This window comes from Saccostrea cucullata, unplaced genomic scaffold, assembly GCF_032062105.1.
Source record: "Saccostrea cucullata isolate Sc308-1 unplaced genomic scaffold, CSIRO_AGI_Scuc_v1 ctg2594, whole genome shotgun sequence".
Lineage (NCBI taxonomy): Eukaryota > Metazoa > Mollusca > Bivalvia > Ostreida > Ostreidae > Saccostrea > Saccostrea cuccullata.
In genome coordinates, this window is record NW_026939463.1 from 33003 (window position 1) to 51320 (window position 18318).

At 34.3% G+C, this 18318-nt stretch overlaps 1 protein-coding gene across 1 annotated transcript in view; it reads right to left on the reverse strand.

Annotated features, from left to right (window-relative positions):
• Nucleotides 1-1541: 1541 nt before the first annotated feature.
• The window catches only part of LOC134253059 (macrophage mannose receptor 1-like), a 36343-nt gene continuing 19566 nt past the window's right edge, over nucleotides 1542-18318 (reverse strand). Inside the window, exons 11-15 of the mRNA XM_062735577.1 lie at nucleotides 17585-17750; nucleotides 14135-14452; nucleotides 13417-13590; nucleotides 4549-4787; nucleotides 1542-2352 (exon numbers count right to left, since the gene is read on the reverse strand). Coding sequence (XP_062591561.1) covers nucleotides 4549-4787; nucleotides 13417-13590; nucleotides 14135-14452; nucleotides 17585-17750 — 897 coding nt within the window. The 3' untranslated portion in view covers nucleotides 1542-2352. The remainder of the gene's footprint in view (nucleotides 2353-4548; nucleotides 4788-13416; nucleotides 13591-14134; nucleotides 14453-17584; nucleotides 17751-18318) is intronic.

The window sequence follows — 18318 nt, forward strand, 5'->3', positions numbered from 1 at the left end:
GGATCTTTAATTAATTTATAACAGTTTATGTGACCACTGTTCATCACATAGTTTCATTGTGAGCAGCTGGAAAACAAGGGCTATTCGAGACATTACATAAGGGTAAAGAATCAGTAAACTAGAGTGAAATTAAAAGCTTCATTAAAGCTGCTGTAAAGCTTGTTAAGTCTCCCAAAGAAATATTCACTGAAATATGTAAAATTTACGGCAACCAATGTCTGTTTTATAGATAAACATGACAAATGAGAAGGCTGATTTCAATGTTAAAATTTATAATGGGCATCAAAAATGGGTACCGTCCTTGCCAAATAAAATTATAACAACTAATGTACTAATTGACAAATTTCAACAAACACCTGTAATCTTTGATGTACATGTACCAAAACAATTTTTTAAAATAAAAGTAATTGTAGTTATCAACGTTTGTTTAAAAGTCAAACAAATAGTGAAACTTGAATCTATTGCTTAAAACCCTCAAAACAAAAATTTACAATAAGATGTACCTGACAAAAACAGCAAAGGTCTGAGAAGAGCCAAGAATTTCAAGAGCACAAAGTTTTATATGCAATTTTCTTAAATATTAGTGATCTTGTTGTTCAAATTCGTATTCGGGGAGGCAGTTTAATTTCTGGAGGAGTCTAGAGAGCAATTTTTTTTTTGCAAAAAATCGAAAGGTTTATGAGAAGAGGGAACCAGAATCAGGAATCCATACATTTAATTTCTTCATGACAGCTTCCAAACCCACACGAACCGAAGAGTAAAGTAGTTTTGGGGTTACATGTAAACAGGAAATTTAATATTCGCCAGATCTTTCACCTTTAGACTTATTTCATTTTTCAAACTTGAAAAAACACCTTTCAGAAGGAAGAAACAAGTCCAGGAAATCAGAGGATCTGCCATTTTCGAGTATACTAAGAGCTTTACCCAAAATGAATTCTAAACACAATCAGAAATTGGATATAAAAAGTTACGGACATTTGTTTTAATTAAAAGGGAATATTAAGTTAAATCTTTAAGACTAAATCATAGGAATGGCGTCTTTTGCTTCTTTCTGAGCACCGAGGACATTATTTATTGAACAGCCCTCGTACGTCTGATTTGTCACAAATTGAAAGCTAGTCTGTACTGTGTAGAACGAACTGAACAATGAAGTATGAATGTGTCCAAATTGACCAATTCACTTTGTTACAAGATTTTCAGATTTTATGGCTTAGTGGGTCTTTGAAATAGTTTTTCTTTATGATGCCACTCTTTTTGTTTTTCTTTTTTTTTTGCCATTTCTTGATTACTTTTTTAGGAAAAGAGCTTGGTCCTTCGTTTTTACAATTTAGAATTCCCCTTACATGTACTATTTAATACGTTATATCAAATGTTCTGAAAATTGTCAGACTGGCTCTTTATAACATAATGTTTGAAATGTGTTTGTTCTAGAAAATAAAATGTGAAAAGTGAATTTCAAACAGACAGACATAGACGAATAACGGTGATCAGAAACGCTCACTGGAGCAAAGGTTGGTAAAAGAAGTTTAATGTTTATTTGAAAAGCAAAATGAAAATGACATATGTATACAGGAATAGGATATTATATAAGAATCATGATTTTCAAAAATAATATTCATTTTAATATTGACTCGCAATTATGTTCAGAATAAGTAACCCTAGATATTTCATAAATTTGTGTTAGTGCAGAGTGTCAATTGATAAAAAACACTTTATCTATTAAACCTGTTTTACTTTCACGTGATGAGAGATACATAATTCATAAGACCAAAACAAAATAATAAAAATGTGTTGCCATGAAATATTTGGTTAAACAGACAATATATACATGTAAGCACCATGATCTTTACAAAATAATATCTGTAGTCAGTTTTAATTAGTCAGAATTAATCAGAATAAAACATTAGTACTTATGTATAGATATAATTAACATATTTGCATGGATCTGTGGATGGAAAGGAAACTTGATTTACAAAAACAAAATATTAAGCAATGTGAAGAGGTACTTATATACAAAATTGTCAATTTCCTAATGTACATCGATCAATTTCAATAAAATCAATACCTTGACATGATAAATAATTATTGTTCCTTTTACGGTAAGTTAAGTAAGTAAGTAAGTAAATAAGTAAAAGATTTCTCCTTCAGATGACCTTCACCTGATACTGAGTGGTTAGATCTGTGGCGTTTGTAAATCCATGATCATCACCAACACTATATTATCCTGTCTGCAGATAATGTCTGCTTATTAATAATACCAGAACATCGATGATCAAAACTCAATGATTAGTAATGTACCAATCAATATGCCTATAATTTGTCCTGCCTTCAGTCCTTCAGAGGCACTGCGTTCTGGAAACAAAAAAAAAATCACCAATGACAACATCAGCAAAATGTCTTTGCTTTGCATTTTTCAAGAGGTTTTTACCTTGGAATTTTGCACATGATCGCATGCATGTTAATATATTGCCAGGTATTTGATAGCTTATATATATATATATATATATATATATATATATATATATATATATATATATATATATATATATATATATATATATATATATGAAGAAACAATTGCTTCGACTGAAAATTGAAAAATGATTCCTGACCAATTATTTTCAGTCTATATTAATTTAGATGGTTTTTTTATCCCATACGTGTGGATGATACAGACCGTTGGATAATCCTATGCTTTATCCACGGGAAGATGCTTTATCAATAGCACTTTCGGTTGTGATACAATCCCTCGCTTCGAGATTTTATTTTATTGAAACTTTTTTTGTAAAACTTCTTGCCTGTATTAAATGAATGAAAATTAAAAGCAGAAAAAAAGACTTAATGTATGTCAAAGAAGTATCTTATTTTATCAAGGTACCTGTATTGGCTACTTGAAGACGATTATTACACTCCCTTCCTTTAGACCGTTTTCGGAGAAAGTAAAGCCTAGCAGTTAAGTTTTTGTTACAAGATTCCTTTAACCTCTTTAACAATGATTTCTTACATTATATTATGTATGCCTACCTGGTAATGTAGGTGTAACTTACCATGGATAAACAATGAATCTACAAGTAGCCTTGCCTACAAGAACAACGAAGAATTGCCATTCTCAGAAGCACACCCAAGCAATACGAATACGATAGCAAAAATTCTAAATTTTGAACACGATCTACTTTCTTTCGAGGCATGTAAACATCAACGGTGCTACTTCATCAGATTATACGTCATCAATTTGAATTAGCAATCATTCATGTAGTTTTGCACAGGTAGTCTCAAAATTTTGATAAAACGAAAGTCGCGAATATGTACACCATTTTAACTCGTTGGATAAAGCCAATATCAAATCACACAATATAGATATTCTCTATTTATCTCATACGTGTGAATGATACTACCCGTGGGATAAACCTATGCTTTATCCACGGGTATATGCTCATCAATAGCACTTCCGGTTTTGACACGATCCCTCGCTTCAAGATTTTATTTTATTGAAACTTTAATTTGTAAAAATTCTTGCCCTTATAAAATGAATGATAAAGAGCAATAATGTCGTTAAAAGCAAGAAAAACTCGTATTTTTTCAAAGAAGTGTCTTATTTTATCTGACTATCAAGGTACATGTACCTGTATTGGCTGCTTGATTCCTTTTACAGTTTAACAACGCTTTCGTTAATTATATTACGTATGCCTGTAGTATGCCTACCTAGTAATATAGGCGTAATTTACCATGGATCAACAATGAATCTAGCCTTGCCTAGCACGCTTTATACTGCCACCATACAAAGAGTTAATTTTTCACGCTTGATGTAAAAATCCAGAAATTGTCACATAATGTTTTCAAAGACGCAGATACCAAAAATAATTAAGCATTGAATTCATATTTTTGGATGTCTTCAGTCCTATAACCCACCTGGCCGTGCCGACAAATTGAATACCGCGCGTTATATTTACATTCTCTAATTTTTGTTCTTCATAATTGCTTATTTCATTAACCTTTAATGTGAATTTAGCGCCTTTCAAAACTGCCGTGGTTAATAGATGTAAGAGCCGTTTGTGACGTCAAATGACGTTAAATGACGTTGCAAAGTTAACTTACCCAAACAAACATTGCGAGGAAAAAAGTGACAAATTAATTCTTAACGCACGTTACGTTAATTTTTACGTTAATTTTTCAGGGTTATAGTTTTTCATTAAATTGAAGTAAAATATTTTACATTTTAGTGTTCCTGGAGTATTGAAATTGCATATAGTTCCTACTATGTATTCTAACGCACGGTGACAAGGTTTCGCATGTGTTATAGTAATTTGAACGTCGTGGATTTCTAATGAATTTCATAAGGAAAATCACACTGAATGTAAATATTACATTTTGAACACGATATACTTTCTTTCGAGGCATGTCAACACCAACAGTGCTACATCATCAAGATATATGACATCAATTTGAATTAGAAATCATTCATATAGTTTCACAGGGGAAGTCTCTAAGTTATGTTAAAACGAAAGTTGTATGAGATAAATAGAACATCTATAATTGTGTGATTCTTACCTAATTTTTTTTTCTGTCTGATAGGTAGGCTGTTTTACTATGTTTACTTGGTGATTGTACTGGCTGATCTGTAGACGTGATGGCTGTGTTAGAAGAGAACTTGAAAGTAGATGGCTCTGGTGTCAACTTTGTGACGTCATAAGACGATTTACCCGACAAACTGCGTTGTGATTGAGTTGTATATAGTGGAGATGTCGAGGCAGTAGAGAATTTTGCCATGGATACAGTTGTTTCAAACTCTGAAATTTTAACATATACTCATACACATTATAAATAAACAGGTGGTATCCGTTGCACATAACACCATCAACATGTAACTTATCCAGGCCTTTCTTCCATAATGCTGATATTTATTCACTACGATGTTTTACAAAGTACCTACATGTACTTTATATTATTTAAACTGAAATGATTAACCAATTACAACAAAATTACAATTTACCGCAGGTGGAATACTTATACCCAGTCAGTTGTAAATCAATACAAGGTCGACGTACTACGTAACTAACACAACATGGCGTCATAATATATAAGCACAGTACACACCATGCATAACCCCACAAATGGGGGCACGAAATGGTAACATCCGGGGGTGCGGAATTCGAAGCGGAATTTGCAATGTTCGTTGACCTGATTGGCTTTCCTATAGTGATTGAGATGAAAATACTAGTAATCCTAAATTAACTTACGGCGGAACATAGTGATGTCCCAGCTTACTGTTACTCGTTTCCCAGCTCGGGACTCGTCCTAAAAATACATGAACACTTCTGCAATATCTGGCAAGAGCATGTGGGAACGCAAATTTGACCGTTTCTTCGTGAAAATTGGTGCCTATATATCACTCAGTTTCATTTAACTTATGTGAGGGAATTCTAAATATGATTTTGCTGCAGACACTCTAATAATTCAGAGAATTCCACCTCAAATAAAGGAGACAGACTTCAATTTAAGTGTGTGGCACTCGGAGGTAGAGATTTTAGTGGAGGCTGGGGGAAGGAATACTTTTTAGTCATATATATCAATCTTGAATTTAGGATTATTTTCATCTCAATCACATTGCAAAATAATAATAATAAATAATAATAATACTTTATTTAAAGAAGGTAACCTGATTAGTGCAAGCACTATTCTACCCCAGGGCCTTCTGACAATCAACAATATAAGATACATAGTTATACATATACAGACATATTATAAATATAAACATAAATATACAAATACAAATAAACATGAATCACAAATTATTCTGACATTGTTTTACATAAAGTTTTACTTGTCTCTTGAAAGCATCGAGAGTTGGTGACATTTTTATGTGCACTGGTAAAGCATTCCATAAAATGGCACCAGAGTACTGGAAGGAATTTTCAAAAAGTTTACATTTATGAATTGGTACACACAAATCAACATTTGATTCAGATCGAAGAGTATATTGGTTATTAATTTGAAATTTAAACATTTCATGTAAATAAGTAGGACAATAATTAAAGAGGGATTTATATAACAATACATATTTATTTACAGTAAGCTGTTCATAAACAGTAAGCCAATCAAGTTCATCAAAAAGGGGTCTTGAGGGTGCATCAGGGGGAGCATCTAAAATATACCTTGCAGCACGTTTTTTGAAGTTTATGAACTCTGTCAAGATTTGATCTGGACGTATTTCCCCAAATTGTTAGGCAGTAATCAATGGTAGGCATAATGTATGCATTATAAAACAACTTGCGTGTTTGAAGAGGAAGATACTTTTTAATTCTACGGAGTGCTGAAATTTTACGTGACAGAGTTTTACACACATGGTCGATATGTACATTGTATTGTAAAGAATTATCTAAATATACCCCAAGAATTTTTTCATATGTTACACTGTCTAATTTCTGGTTCGAAAAGAATAAAGGAAAATCATGGTCTAAGAATTTTGATCTCTTCTGATGTGTCCCTATTAACATGCATTTAGTTTTTGAGGCATTAAGTATCATTTGATTTTGAGTGCACCATTTTTCTATACAAGCAATATCCATTGATAATGAATTTAAAATAGATTGGGAATCTTTGCCTGAAACGTGTAAAGTGGCATCATTGGCAAACAAATCTATGTTTGAATTTTTGATATAAAGTGGAAGATCATTAATGTACAGTAAAAACAAAAGAGGTCCTAGTATAGACCCCTGTGGAACTCCCGCTGTGACTTGCTGATAAGATGATTCTTTGTTAGACAGATGGACACTTTGAAGTCTATCACTTAAATACGATCTAAACCAAAGTAAAGTTATTTCATTAAAATTATAGCACTGTAGCTTTTTAAGAAGAATTTCATGATTTACTAAGTCAAATGCCTTACTGAAATCGAGAAAGACAGTACCAACGAGTTTGCCTTGGTCCATTTCATATAACCATTTATCTGTAATTTTTGTAAGGGCTGTTTGACATGAGTGCAATTCTCTGAAACCTGATTGAGATTCTATTAAAAGATCAAAGTCTGAAAATAATAATCGTACATATTTTGCCACATGTTTTTCTATAATTTTTGATAATGTCGGTAAAATAGAAATGGGTCTGTAGTTATTTGGATCTAGCTTGTTTCCCTTTTTAAAAATAGGTGTAACTTTGGCAAGTTTAAAACTTTTCGGGAAAATACCTGATGTAATACTAGTATTTATTATATTGGTTACAGGTTTATGTATTATTTGTGCAGTAAGTTTTAATAAACGTGGACCGATTGTATCTACACCTGATGATTTATTAACATCAAGCTTATTTAGTAAGGAAAGCACTTCATCGGGGCTAATAAGCGGGATACAAAACATTTCTGTTCCCAATTTAGACTGTACAAAATTTAAAAGGCCATTGAAATCACACTCTTCTTTATTTACTCCTTCAAGGAGTTTAGCAGAGACATTTGAGAAATGAGAATTAAATATCTCTGTAATTTCTTGTGTATCCTCGGTTACATTATTATTTTGTTCAAGTGCCGTCGGATTATAATTTTTGGGGGTAGAAGCTAATTTGTTTAATGCATCCCACATCTGGCGTGGATTTTTGTTTTGCTCTACAGTTGATTTATAATAATTAATTTTTGCATTTTCAATTAGTGACGTTACTTTATTTCGCCATAGTTTGTAGTTTTCAAAGTCCTTAATTTTATGAAAATTATTGCGCTTGTGCTGTGCTTCAAGAATTTCTTGGGTTAACCATTTTGGTCTTGCATCATACTTCACTCTTTTAGATTTTATTTTTTCATGTTTGTCTAGTACAGCATTAAAAAGTGAATAAAATTTATTTAATGCATCATTAGGATTAGAGAGTGAATCTAAAGATTGAAAATTAACTTTTTCCAAGTCTGAGAGAAAATTTATTTCATTAAACTTTTTGAAGTCTCTGTATGTTATCTCTGTGTGTTTATGCTTCTTTACATAATCATGTAATTTTCTTGTAAAACAAATCGGATAGTGGTCAGAAATTGCAATTGGCGGTACTACAGATTCACATATGTTCTCAGGTAGGTTAGTATATACATGATCAATTAGGGTTGAGGAGACATTTGTTATTCTCGTGGGTACATTAATTATCTGCGAAAAATCATATTCTTCAAAAGCAGAGGTCCAGTATCTTGGGGGGTCTTTGATCAGGTCAATATTAAAATCACCTGTTAAAATAATTTCAGCATCGTCACAGCGGGATGCACAATTTATCTCCCGTGTTAGACTTTCTACCCAGCAGGTGGTGGCAGATGGGGGCCTATATGCGGTACAATAAAAAATTGGTTTTGAATTTGGGATGTTAATTTCAAGCCATATTGTTTCTATGCCACCTATTTCAAAATCATTGCGACGTTTGTAATGCAAATTATTTGAGATATATACAATTATTCCTCCTCCTGATTTCCCTAATCTATCTCTTCTCTCAAAGTTAAATCCATCGATATCTAATTCACAATTGTCTGTCTGTTCATTTAAAAAAGTTTCACAGATACCAAATACATCAATAGAATGATAACCTGATAAAAGAAGCTTAAGCTGGTCAAATTTAGGCAAGATGTGACATATATTAAGATTCCCAAATCTAAGACCTTTTTTGTTGAGCCCAAAATTAAATGAATATGGATTTGAGTTTTTCTTCTGTGGTTCCTCATTGATTTCAGGATTTAGTGAGTTAGAATTTCTCTTTGGTGAACTGGCAGTTTGTGATGTACATTTATGAATTTTCCGAGAAGATACATTTTTTAAAGAACAATTTACATCATTTTCATCATTAGAACGTGTAAAGGATTTAAAATCTTTATCTTGATTTGATCTAAGTAATATATAAGTATTGTGTGAAGTACAGAGATATGAGCATTTGCATGATATTTCACCACATTCACCACAAAGATTATCTAAAACACTAAAGGGGTTTGATTTCAAGAGGAATGGTTTTTCGGCAATTTCCTCTATGCCGAATTCCTAATAGGAACAGTGTTTCGCCTTATGTCCCAAAGAGTTGCAATTCCAGCAAACAATTTTACATCCATGCCTACAATTCCGTGAGGAATGACCATTTTCACCACAATAATAACAAATTTTCACATTACCAGTCACATTTTGTGTATCATTCTGATGGCGGGCTTTGATGACCGGAATGTGCGCATCATAGGATTTCAGTAGTGTAGATGTTCCCTTGTCGGATAAATGAATCCCATCTTTCCAGAACATACTTGATGACTTGAACTTATCTTGTAGAGAGATCATGTTGACACTATATTCCTCACATACAAATCTTATGATTTCATTCGTCTGAGTAACATCAGCATCTCGTCGTGGTGGTATTTCCGATATGAATATTTCAGTAATTGGGGACCTCCTCTGGATTTCGAGCACAATTTCAGTGAGATGACACTCGCTGGTCTCCAATTCCCTGTCGTTGGCAGCATCATTACCCCCGGCAAGTAGGATTATTGACCGAAAGGACGATAGGTCGGTTTCCTGGAGAATTCTCCTGATGTTTGACAGCCGAGCCCCTCTGTTTGTTCGGACAGCAACATGCCTCAATAATCCACGGGTTCTTATTCGTTGGAGGATAGAATCACCAATTATCAATACTGACTTTTCAGATGGAACGTCTGACTCCAGTTGCTGGTTCTTGCTGGGTTTGTTGTGAATTTTTGGGCTTTTCTGATCAGTTTCTGGGGATGTTGAAGAATCTGTTGTCTCCACTCTAGAACACTGTGTGTGTCTGGTTACACCTTGTGATTTGGAATCCTTTAGGTCCCTTGTGTCAATCGCCTTAGTTTTTGTAACTGGTTCCCTTGTTTGGGTAGTTGCGTCCACAGAATTTGTATTTTTAACCTGTAGAGATTGTAGCTCCAGTTTAAGTCTAGCAACTTCTTCGGAGAGATCTGACACAGTCTGTGTTAGTTTTTGAATAACGTTAAAACTATTGCAGTTAAGACATGGCCGAGCTTCCGTTTCTTGCGATTTGCAATGTTTAGGTGTAGACATATTTTGTGGCTCAGGCATTCCTATTCCTTCGATTTTACTGACTTCAGTTATTGGTAGATGATTAATTTGATTTAGGAAATCTCTTAGCCAACTGAGTCTTTCACTGCCTTGAATGTGGATTGTTTGAGTAGATTTATACAGCGTAGCTGTAACATTACCATTACATGATTTGTAAATGTTTCCATTTTTAAATCCAGTTTTGGCAAAAAGTAGATCATTGTTAAGAATGGTCACAATGTCGTCGAATTTCTCTTCCTCATAGTTCAGTGTAACACTCTGTTTGTTGAATCTTACTTGTAAGAAATCTGGCACATGAACATCAAGGAATGGATCTTCATCATTAGGTAAAGAATTTGAATCTCCTTGTGAAAATGAAAGTCCAAAGGTATCCAGAATAGATTTAAATAAACTTGTATTTTCGTTCAAATTGATTGACTCCATTATTAATCATATTCAGAAGCACAGGTAATTACTGATAAGGAGGAGCATTGTAAAACACGTCTGGTCACTTCGAGGTCTTATCTGATTCTCGCTTCGAATTCCGCACCCCAGGATGGCACCATTCCGCGCCCCCATATGTGGAATTATGCATGGTGGTATAAGAGTGATGAATCATATGTAGCTGAGAAAAACATATACAAACCACAGATAATACGTAAATGTTTCATCGGTGGGGTAAATTCATTACATGGTTTTTTAGTGACCGGGTATGGAATGACACCTGGTCAAGTAAATTTCATACCTGACGAGGCGGAGCCGAGTCAGGTATGAAAATTACTAACCAGGTTTTATTAGTAGCATAGTCTTTTAGTGACATGGTACATCCCGTACCCTGTCACTAAAAGGATATGTAACGAATTAACCCCATTGATGAACAATTACGTATTACGGTATCTGTGATTTATTAATGTTTTTCTCTGCTACATGCTTCATCACGCTTATAATGTGCATATAATGGCGTCATGTTGTGTTATATAGTTACGTTATACATCGACCGGATATTGATTTTTATTTACATTCCATATGTTTTTGAAGCAATGAATCATTATTATTTGAAACATATAGTCTCATAACTGCAACGGTGTGTTCAAACAAATTGAGTTACTCGCGTTAGCGCGTTGACCTCAAACTAAAACGCATGCTATATCTTCTTGGCACCCTGTCCGTGTTATGGAGTTTTGAATGCAATGAATTTCCATTCACTTTAAATGCAATAAACATATGTAATGTAAATATTAGCATACAAAGTGAATGAAAATCTATTGCATTCAAAAGACCATTACACAGACAGGGTGCCAAAAGGTTGAAGCATACATTTTAGTTTGACGTCACAATCGTTGAACGCCGAGGAACTGCAACGTCATTAGCGAAAACTGTAGCTTACACGAAGGATAATACTTAGTTTTTAAAATATAAATCAAATCAAATTATTTTGCAATCACGGTAGAGAGTTAAACAAGAGGCCCAGGGGCCACATCGCTCACCTGAGCAATTGGCTAGGAAAAAGTACATATGAGATCAAAACTGAAAGTTAACTGAGGGGGGGGGGCTTGAATTTTAACCCCCCAGGGGTCATGATTTGAACAAACTAGAATCTACACTACCTGAGGATGATTCCCTGTAAATATCACTAAGCCTGGCTTTGAAGTACTTGAAAAGAAGATTTTAAAAGGTTTCCCTATATATTCCTATGTAAAACTTTGATTGGCCATTAGGCCCCACCTTACCCCCGTGGGTCCTGATTTGAAAAAAAAACTTGAATCTACACAACATGAGGATGATTCCACAGGAGTTTCATCTTTCATGTCTCAATGAGAAGATTTTTCCTATATATTCCTATGTAAAACTTTGATCTGCCATTGTGGCCCCACCCTAACCCCGGGGCTCATGATTTGAACAGACTTGAATCTACACTACCTGAGGATGATTCCACATGAGTTTCATCTTTTCCTGGTCCAGTGGTTCTTGAGAAGAAGATTTTTAAAGATTTTTCCTATATATTCCTATGTTAAACTTTGATCGGCCATTTTGGCCCCACCCTACCCCTGGGGGTCATTATTTTAACAAACTTGAATCTACACTACCTGAAGATGATTCCACATGAGTTTCATCTTTCCTGGCCCAGTGGTTCTTGAGAAGAAGATTTTTAAAGATTTTTCCTATATATTCCTATGTAAAACTTTGATCGGCCATTTTGGCCCCGCCCTACCCCCGGGGGTCATGATTTGAACAAACTGGAATCTACACTACCTGAGGATGATTCCACATGAGTTTCATCTTTCCTGGCCCAGTGGTTCTTGAGAAGAAGATTTTTAAAGATTTTTCCTATATATTCCTATGTAAAACTTTGATCGGCCATTTTGGCCCCACCCTAACCCCGGGGGTCATGATTTGAACAAATTTGAATCTACACTACCTGAGAATGATTCCACATGAGTTTCATCTTTCCTGGCCTAGTGGTTCTTGAGAAGAAGATTTTTAAAGAGTTTTCCTATATATTCCTATGTAAAACTTTGATCGGCCATTTTGGCCCCACCCTACCCCCGGGGCTCATGATTTGAACAAACTTGAATCTACACTACCTGAGGATGATTCCACATGAGTTTCATCTTTCCTGGCCCAGTGGTTCTTGAGAAGAAGATTTCTTAAAAATGTCATTAATTTTTTTCTAATTCATAATTATCTCCCTTTGGAAAAGGGTGTGGCCCTTCATTTGAACAAACCTGAATCCCCTTTACCCAAGGATACTTTGTAGCAAGTTTGGTTGAAATTGGCCCCGTGGTTTTTGAGAAGACGATGAAAATGTGAAAAGTGTACAGCGACAACCACAACCACGACGACAACGACAACGACAGACGACGGACAAATTTTGATCAGAAAAGCTCACTTGAGCCTTTGGCTCAGGTGAGCTAAAAATGTAACACGCGTTACTCAATTTGTTTCCACACACTGTTACAATTATGAGACTACATCTTTAAAAAATAATGATTCATTGCTTGAACAGCTGATTGGGTATAAGTAATCCACCTCCTTCATGTGTCAGACTTCAACCAATCGTAAGCCAGAATTTCACGTAAAAATCAACAGACGTGGGAGTAATATTAGTTACATAGTTTCTACTGACAAATACGGGATAATACTGGGTCATACTGTTGACGTAAATAAGGACGGATTCCAATTTCTCGAACGTAGAAAACTACATTATTTTTCTGAATCTAAACCCCCCCCCCTTTTTTTTTTACAGAATCGTGTATTCTAATAAAAATAAACTGAACTTTCAATGTTCTGTAAAGATTTAATTTTTCAAAACTTTACACTGACAACGAATTTGTCGCCTATGTTTATTACTGTTTTTACTCTATTGCTATGTCAGCTAATATTACTTCGTACTTACCTTCAGGACCATAACAAGCATACCCCCTGTAATAATTATCACAGTTGATATCGTTGAACTTTCCTGTATCTAACATCTCTACACATAATTCAGATTTAGATTCATGTGCACCAGATGGTTCCCCATTGTTCCAGTTGTCAAAGAAATTCTCATGGTCATCGTCCCACCAAAACGCTACAAAAGAGAGAAACAAGTTCATATCTCCACATGGAAGATTCATATTCCACAGAATTTCAAAAAGAAATGAGGTTTTCTTCCAACAGGATTTCTATAAAAGGAAGAAATGAATTCATCTTCCAATACAAACGCTACAAGTAAAAATGAGATCATCTTCTTACAAATCTACGAAAAAGAAACAAGATCATCTTCCCAATAAACTCTACATGCTCATATTTGCAATATAATGAAAATATGTTACATTTAAACTTTCATTGTGCTCTACGTGCTGTCCTAAACAGTTTTTACTAACAATCAGCATGTTTAGTGTGCGGTTCTAAAGAACCATACTTGATGAGTATATTTAAGTCTTACTTTGATGCCAGGGTGCAACACTTAATTAGACAGTGTGTGGTAAGCTTACAATTTTATTTATACTATTCTATACAATACCGGTATATGCCCTCGTGATGAATAAACGCTGACTTTAAACTACTAGTAAATCTTATCTTTCCCTTAATCAGTTCATCAAAATCGCAGTAATATTGTTCATTTGACCCACCTGTAGAAAGAATAGCTAGCATTGTGAAATCGTATTCCCCATAATCGTCAAGATCGTCCCCTGCTCCGGGTTTGCTCTTATATAATCCTATCCACAAGCGGGTTTTCTTATTGCCACCTTTAAATTTCGAAAGCTGACGAACATAATCCACCTCCTGTATATTTCTAAATGTCACAAGAGTCATGTTTCGAGATATACACGCGGCCTTGGCTTCGGGTCGTGTTTTTCTTCCTTTGGGATCCACAAAGAAACAGTTTCTCTGAAATTTGGAACTGTCGGTGGGACATTTCCCCGGACGAGGGGTAGTAGGGGGGTCCACTGTAAAAGAAATGTTTCTTCCTAATGCTGAATACGAATACAAAGTGAGACAAGTAGACAGAATGTACATTTTGATCTGCTAAGCACAGTAAAGCATAGAATGCCTGCATGGCTTCTATTTTCTTTGGTACAGTGGAATTTTTCATGGTCAGTACAAGGTAAATCAGCTCAATTAATGTTTTATAAACACAGTCAGGAGAAAAGGACTGGTAATTTGGAGCACTTCTCCAAACATTACATTGGTTTAATTGTTACATAACCCAGAGGTCTAGTGTGTTTTGGTGACACTCTAGCTATTTAAAAGGTAGCAATTATCAGTTTACAGTGTACATTTATTAGTGTATCTCATATGCGATTTAAAAAAAAAATCTTTTAAAACTATTTATATAATTCTTTGAAATCAATTCTTATCTGAAATAAGTATGTAAACTTAAATGTAAGGTATGTGTACTTTCAACAGCTAGAATAAAAAGTGTATTTACAATTGTAAATAGATACATAAATGTTATCTAAATAGGTTAGCTCTATAAAATTTTTATTCAATAGTATCATTTGCAACAAAAAAAAAAAAAAAAAAAAAAAAAAAAAAAAAAAAAAATAGAAATAAATAAATAAATAAAATAAATTACCTGAACAACAATTTCCATCATCCATGTCCATTTAAATTTCTTAAAATAGGTACATATCTTACAAAATAATGCTGTGTAATGCTATGTAATGCCAGCATTACACTGGATTTTATGAAGTAATGCATTACATTACCATTACATGTAATGCAAATTTTTGGGCATTACACATTACTAGCATTACTTTGAGTTCAGGTAATGCATTGCAATGCATTACCATTACAATTAGCATTACCCCAAGCCTGGTAATATAAAGACATTTTTTTTTTAATTTTTATCATTTTCGATACTGGTTTCAGTCATTTAGCCATGTGAAAAAATATCAAATGACATTGAAGTATCCATAAACGAAAACCCGTTAATTCATAAATAAGTTGCTGTCCTTTAAAAAAAGGACTGCAATACGTGGACCATATGCATGTTCTTTCTAACTGAAATTCAATTAAGAAAATTTTTAGTTTAGGTGAAGGGAATATTCATGTAGGTTTGTTCACTTTTTCTACAATGATCTGCCAACTCATAACTGATTGTAGTCTCAAAGCAAAATTGTGAAATTTTATCTCCGATTAGCGACCTTTAGTTATGTCAGTTTTAAAAATCGGGTTATTCTGATACGTGTAACTCATACTGGCTGGGACTTGACATCTGTTCTGGATTTATACGGAAGAAATTTATCATGGGAAAAATAGAGATACGATGGTTCACGAGTAGCACAGTTCTGTAATACGCTTTTGTCGGATCCCACCCCCCCCCCCCTCCACACACACACACAAACACATTAAAATCTATATACTATAACTTCTTAAAATGCTCGTACCATAGAATCAATGTTTAGTTTGTATGTAAACGTATATGTAAAAGAGAGAAAATCTGATCTGCCAATAAATATGTAAAAGCCGAATTCAGATTTAAAAGCGCAATTTGCCAATGAATGGCATATTTTAATTCGAATAGGGCGAATTATTCTACGGGCAAGTTACCTAAGGTGCGAACTCTCTAGCATTATTGCGCATGCGTAGCCTGTCTTTTGCCCAGGGCATCCGGTTTAACCTCGCTTATATATTTACTGCGTGGACCTCAGGGTCCACGCATTAACATGATTAATAGACTTTTGCCTTTTTAAAATGTCAAGAATGCTTAAAATGAATACAAATTAAACAATCTTTTCATAACGTCAGCGATTTTTATTTTTGATCTTAGTGCAATTTGATATAACTATTAAAAACACTAGATAAAAAAAATTTTGTGCACAGAGTAAAAAAAAAAATTAGAATTTTTTAAAAAGAATATTTCTAAAACATGGAATACTTGTATATGGAGTTAGCAAACGGTATTCAAGCTCTCAGTTTATTTAACCAATACAAATCAAGAGCAGAGCAAACACGGACCTCTAAAACATCAGAGATGGGATCAGGTGCCATGGAGGAGTGAGCATACCCTGCCGACCTATCACATCCACTGTGTGTTTCTTGCCATGATCGGGAAATAATGGGAAATCAGTGGAAAATTCAGTGTATAAACAATGACGTAACAATTAGTATAATAAACGTCAGTCAGCGTTTGACTTAATAATATATTGTAGTTTTGCTGACAATGTCATTGTACTGACCAAATAACTTATGAAATGTTGACTTTAAATGGAACTGTTAATATTCTTTTTACATCAACGTTTTTGTCTTTAAGAAATTGTTCATATGAAGAGCGTACTTTTGCGTATCGAATCAATTGAAAAATTTAAACCCCGCATGTAGGTGATGAAGGTATATTGCTCTATATGCAAGGGTAGTTGCTGATTGAGAAAATAAAGTCATCTACATGTAGTTTATCATAAATCGTTGTCGAGATCATCCAACCAAGAAACAAAAGAAATAAATGTGTCAGAATCTATTGTATCTTTAGTTTCAATTTCACTGTGATATATACTGTCGACATTTCAAACTAATATCAATAGAGAAATTTGGTTCTATATTTATAATACACGGAGACCAGTATTCGGACGATTCTGAATTAAAAAAGAGCCCTTGTCGCAGTAGGATCTAACACGAAAAATATCCCCCACTGCTTTATGGACCTACAATGCCGAGTTTAGGACCCAGTTTCCAGCCCTCCCAACTTTGATGATCCATTTTGGTCAAACCCTACCCCTGAGGATCATGATTCGGACTCTGAACTTACACCGTGTAAAAAAGTTTCATATAAGGTTCTTGAAAAGAACATACCAAAAAATATTTACAATTTCTTAGTTATCTCTCCTTAAAAGAGGGCGTGGTACTTCATTCGAACAAACTTGAATTTCCTTTACACAAGTACACTTTTTGGCAAGTTTGGTTGAAATTAGCCCGGTGGTTCTAGAAGAAGTCGAAAATATGATTTGCTTACAGGCGGACGGACAGGTAGACAGACAGAGAGACGGATAAAATATGATCAGTAAAGAACACTTCAGCTTTCAGCTCAGCTAAAACCAAATAACAATATTCTGTTGCCACTAAAAGATTGTATTATATACCTGTTGTGTATTTACAAATGGCAGGGTACTTAAGATCACACTGTGTGTCCTTCCACTCCGTATTTAGTAACACCGTACAATTCTCACCCGGATTTAGACTAGGTTCATTGGCTGCCCATTTGGAGTATGTGTATGGCCAGCCGTCTAACCAAAAATGAACATCATCCTGAAAATCATTTCGCAAGTGAGTGAAGGCTAGGTTTAGGCGTTTATATGCAAAAAAAAAGCCTATGAGAATGCATAATTTGTGTTAATTTTACGCAGAGAACCTTCACACTTATTTTCTTTTATCTCATACTTGTGGGGGATACTACTGAGATAAACTTACATGTATGCTTTATCCACGGGTAGATGCTTTTTGCAATAGCACTTCAGGCCTTGACACCATCCCTTCATTCAAGATTTTATTTTATTGAAAATTTTATTTGTGAAAATTATTGCCCTTATAAAATGAATGATAAAGAGCAATAATATCGTTAAACGCAAGAAAAAGACTGGTATATGAAAGTCAAAGAAGTGCCTTATTTTATCAACTGAAGGAACCTGTATTGGCTACTTGAAGTCGGATGTTACCCGCCTCCTTCATTTAAATTGTTATCGAAGAGAGTAGAGCCTAGCAGTTTAGTTATTGTTATAAGATTTCTTTAGCACCTTCAATAATGCTTTCTGACTTACTATGGATCAACAATGAATCTAAAAGTAGGCCTAACCTTGCACGTTTTGTACTGCCACCG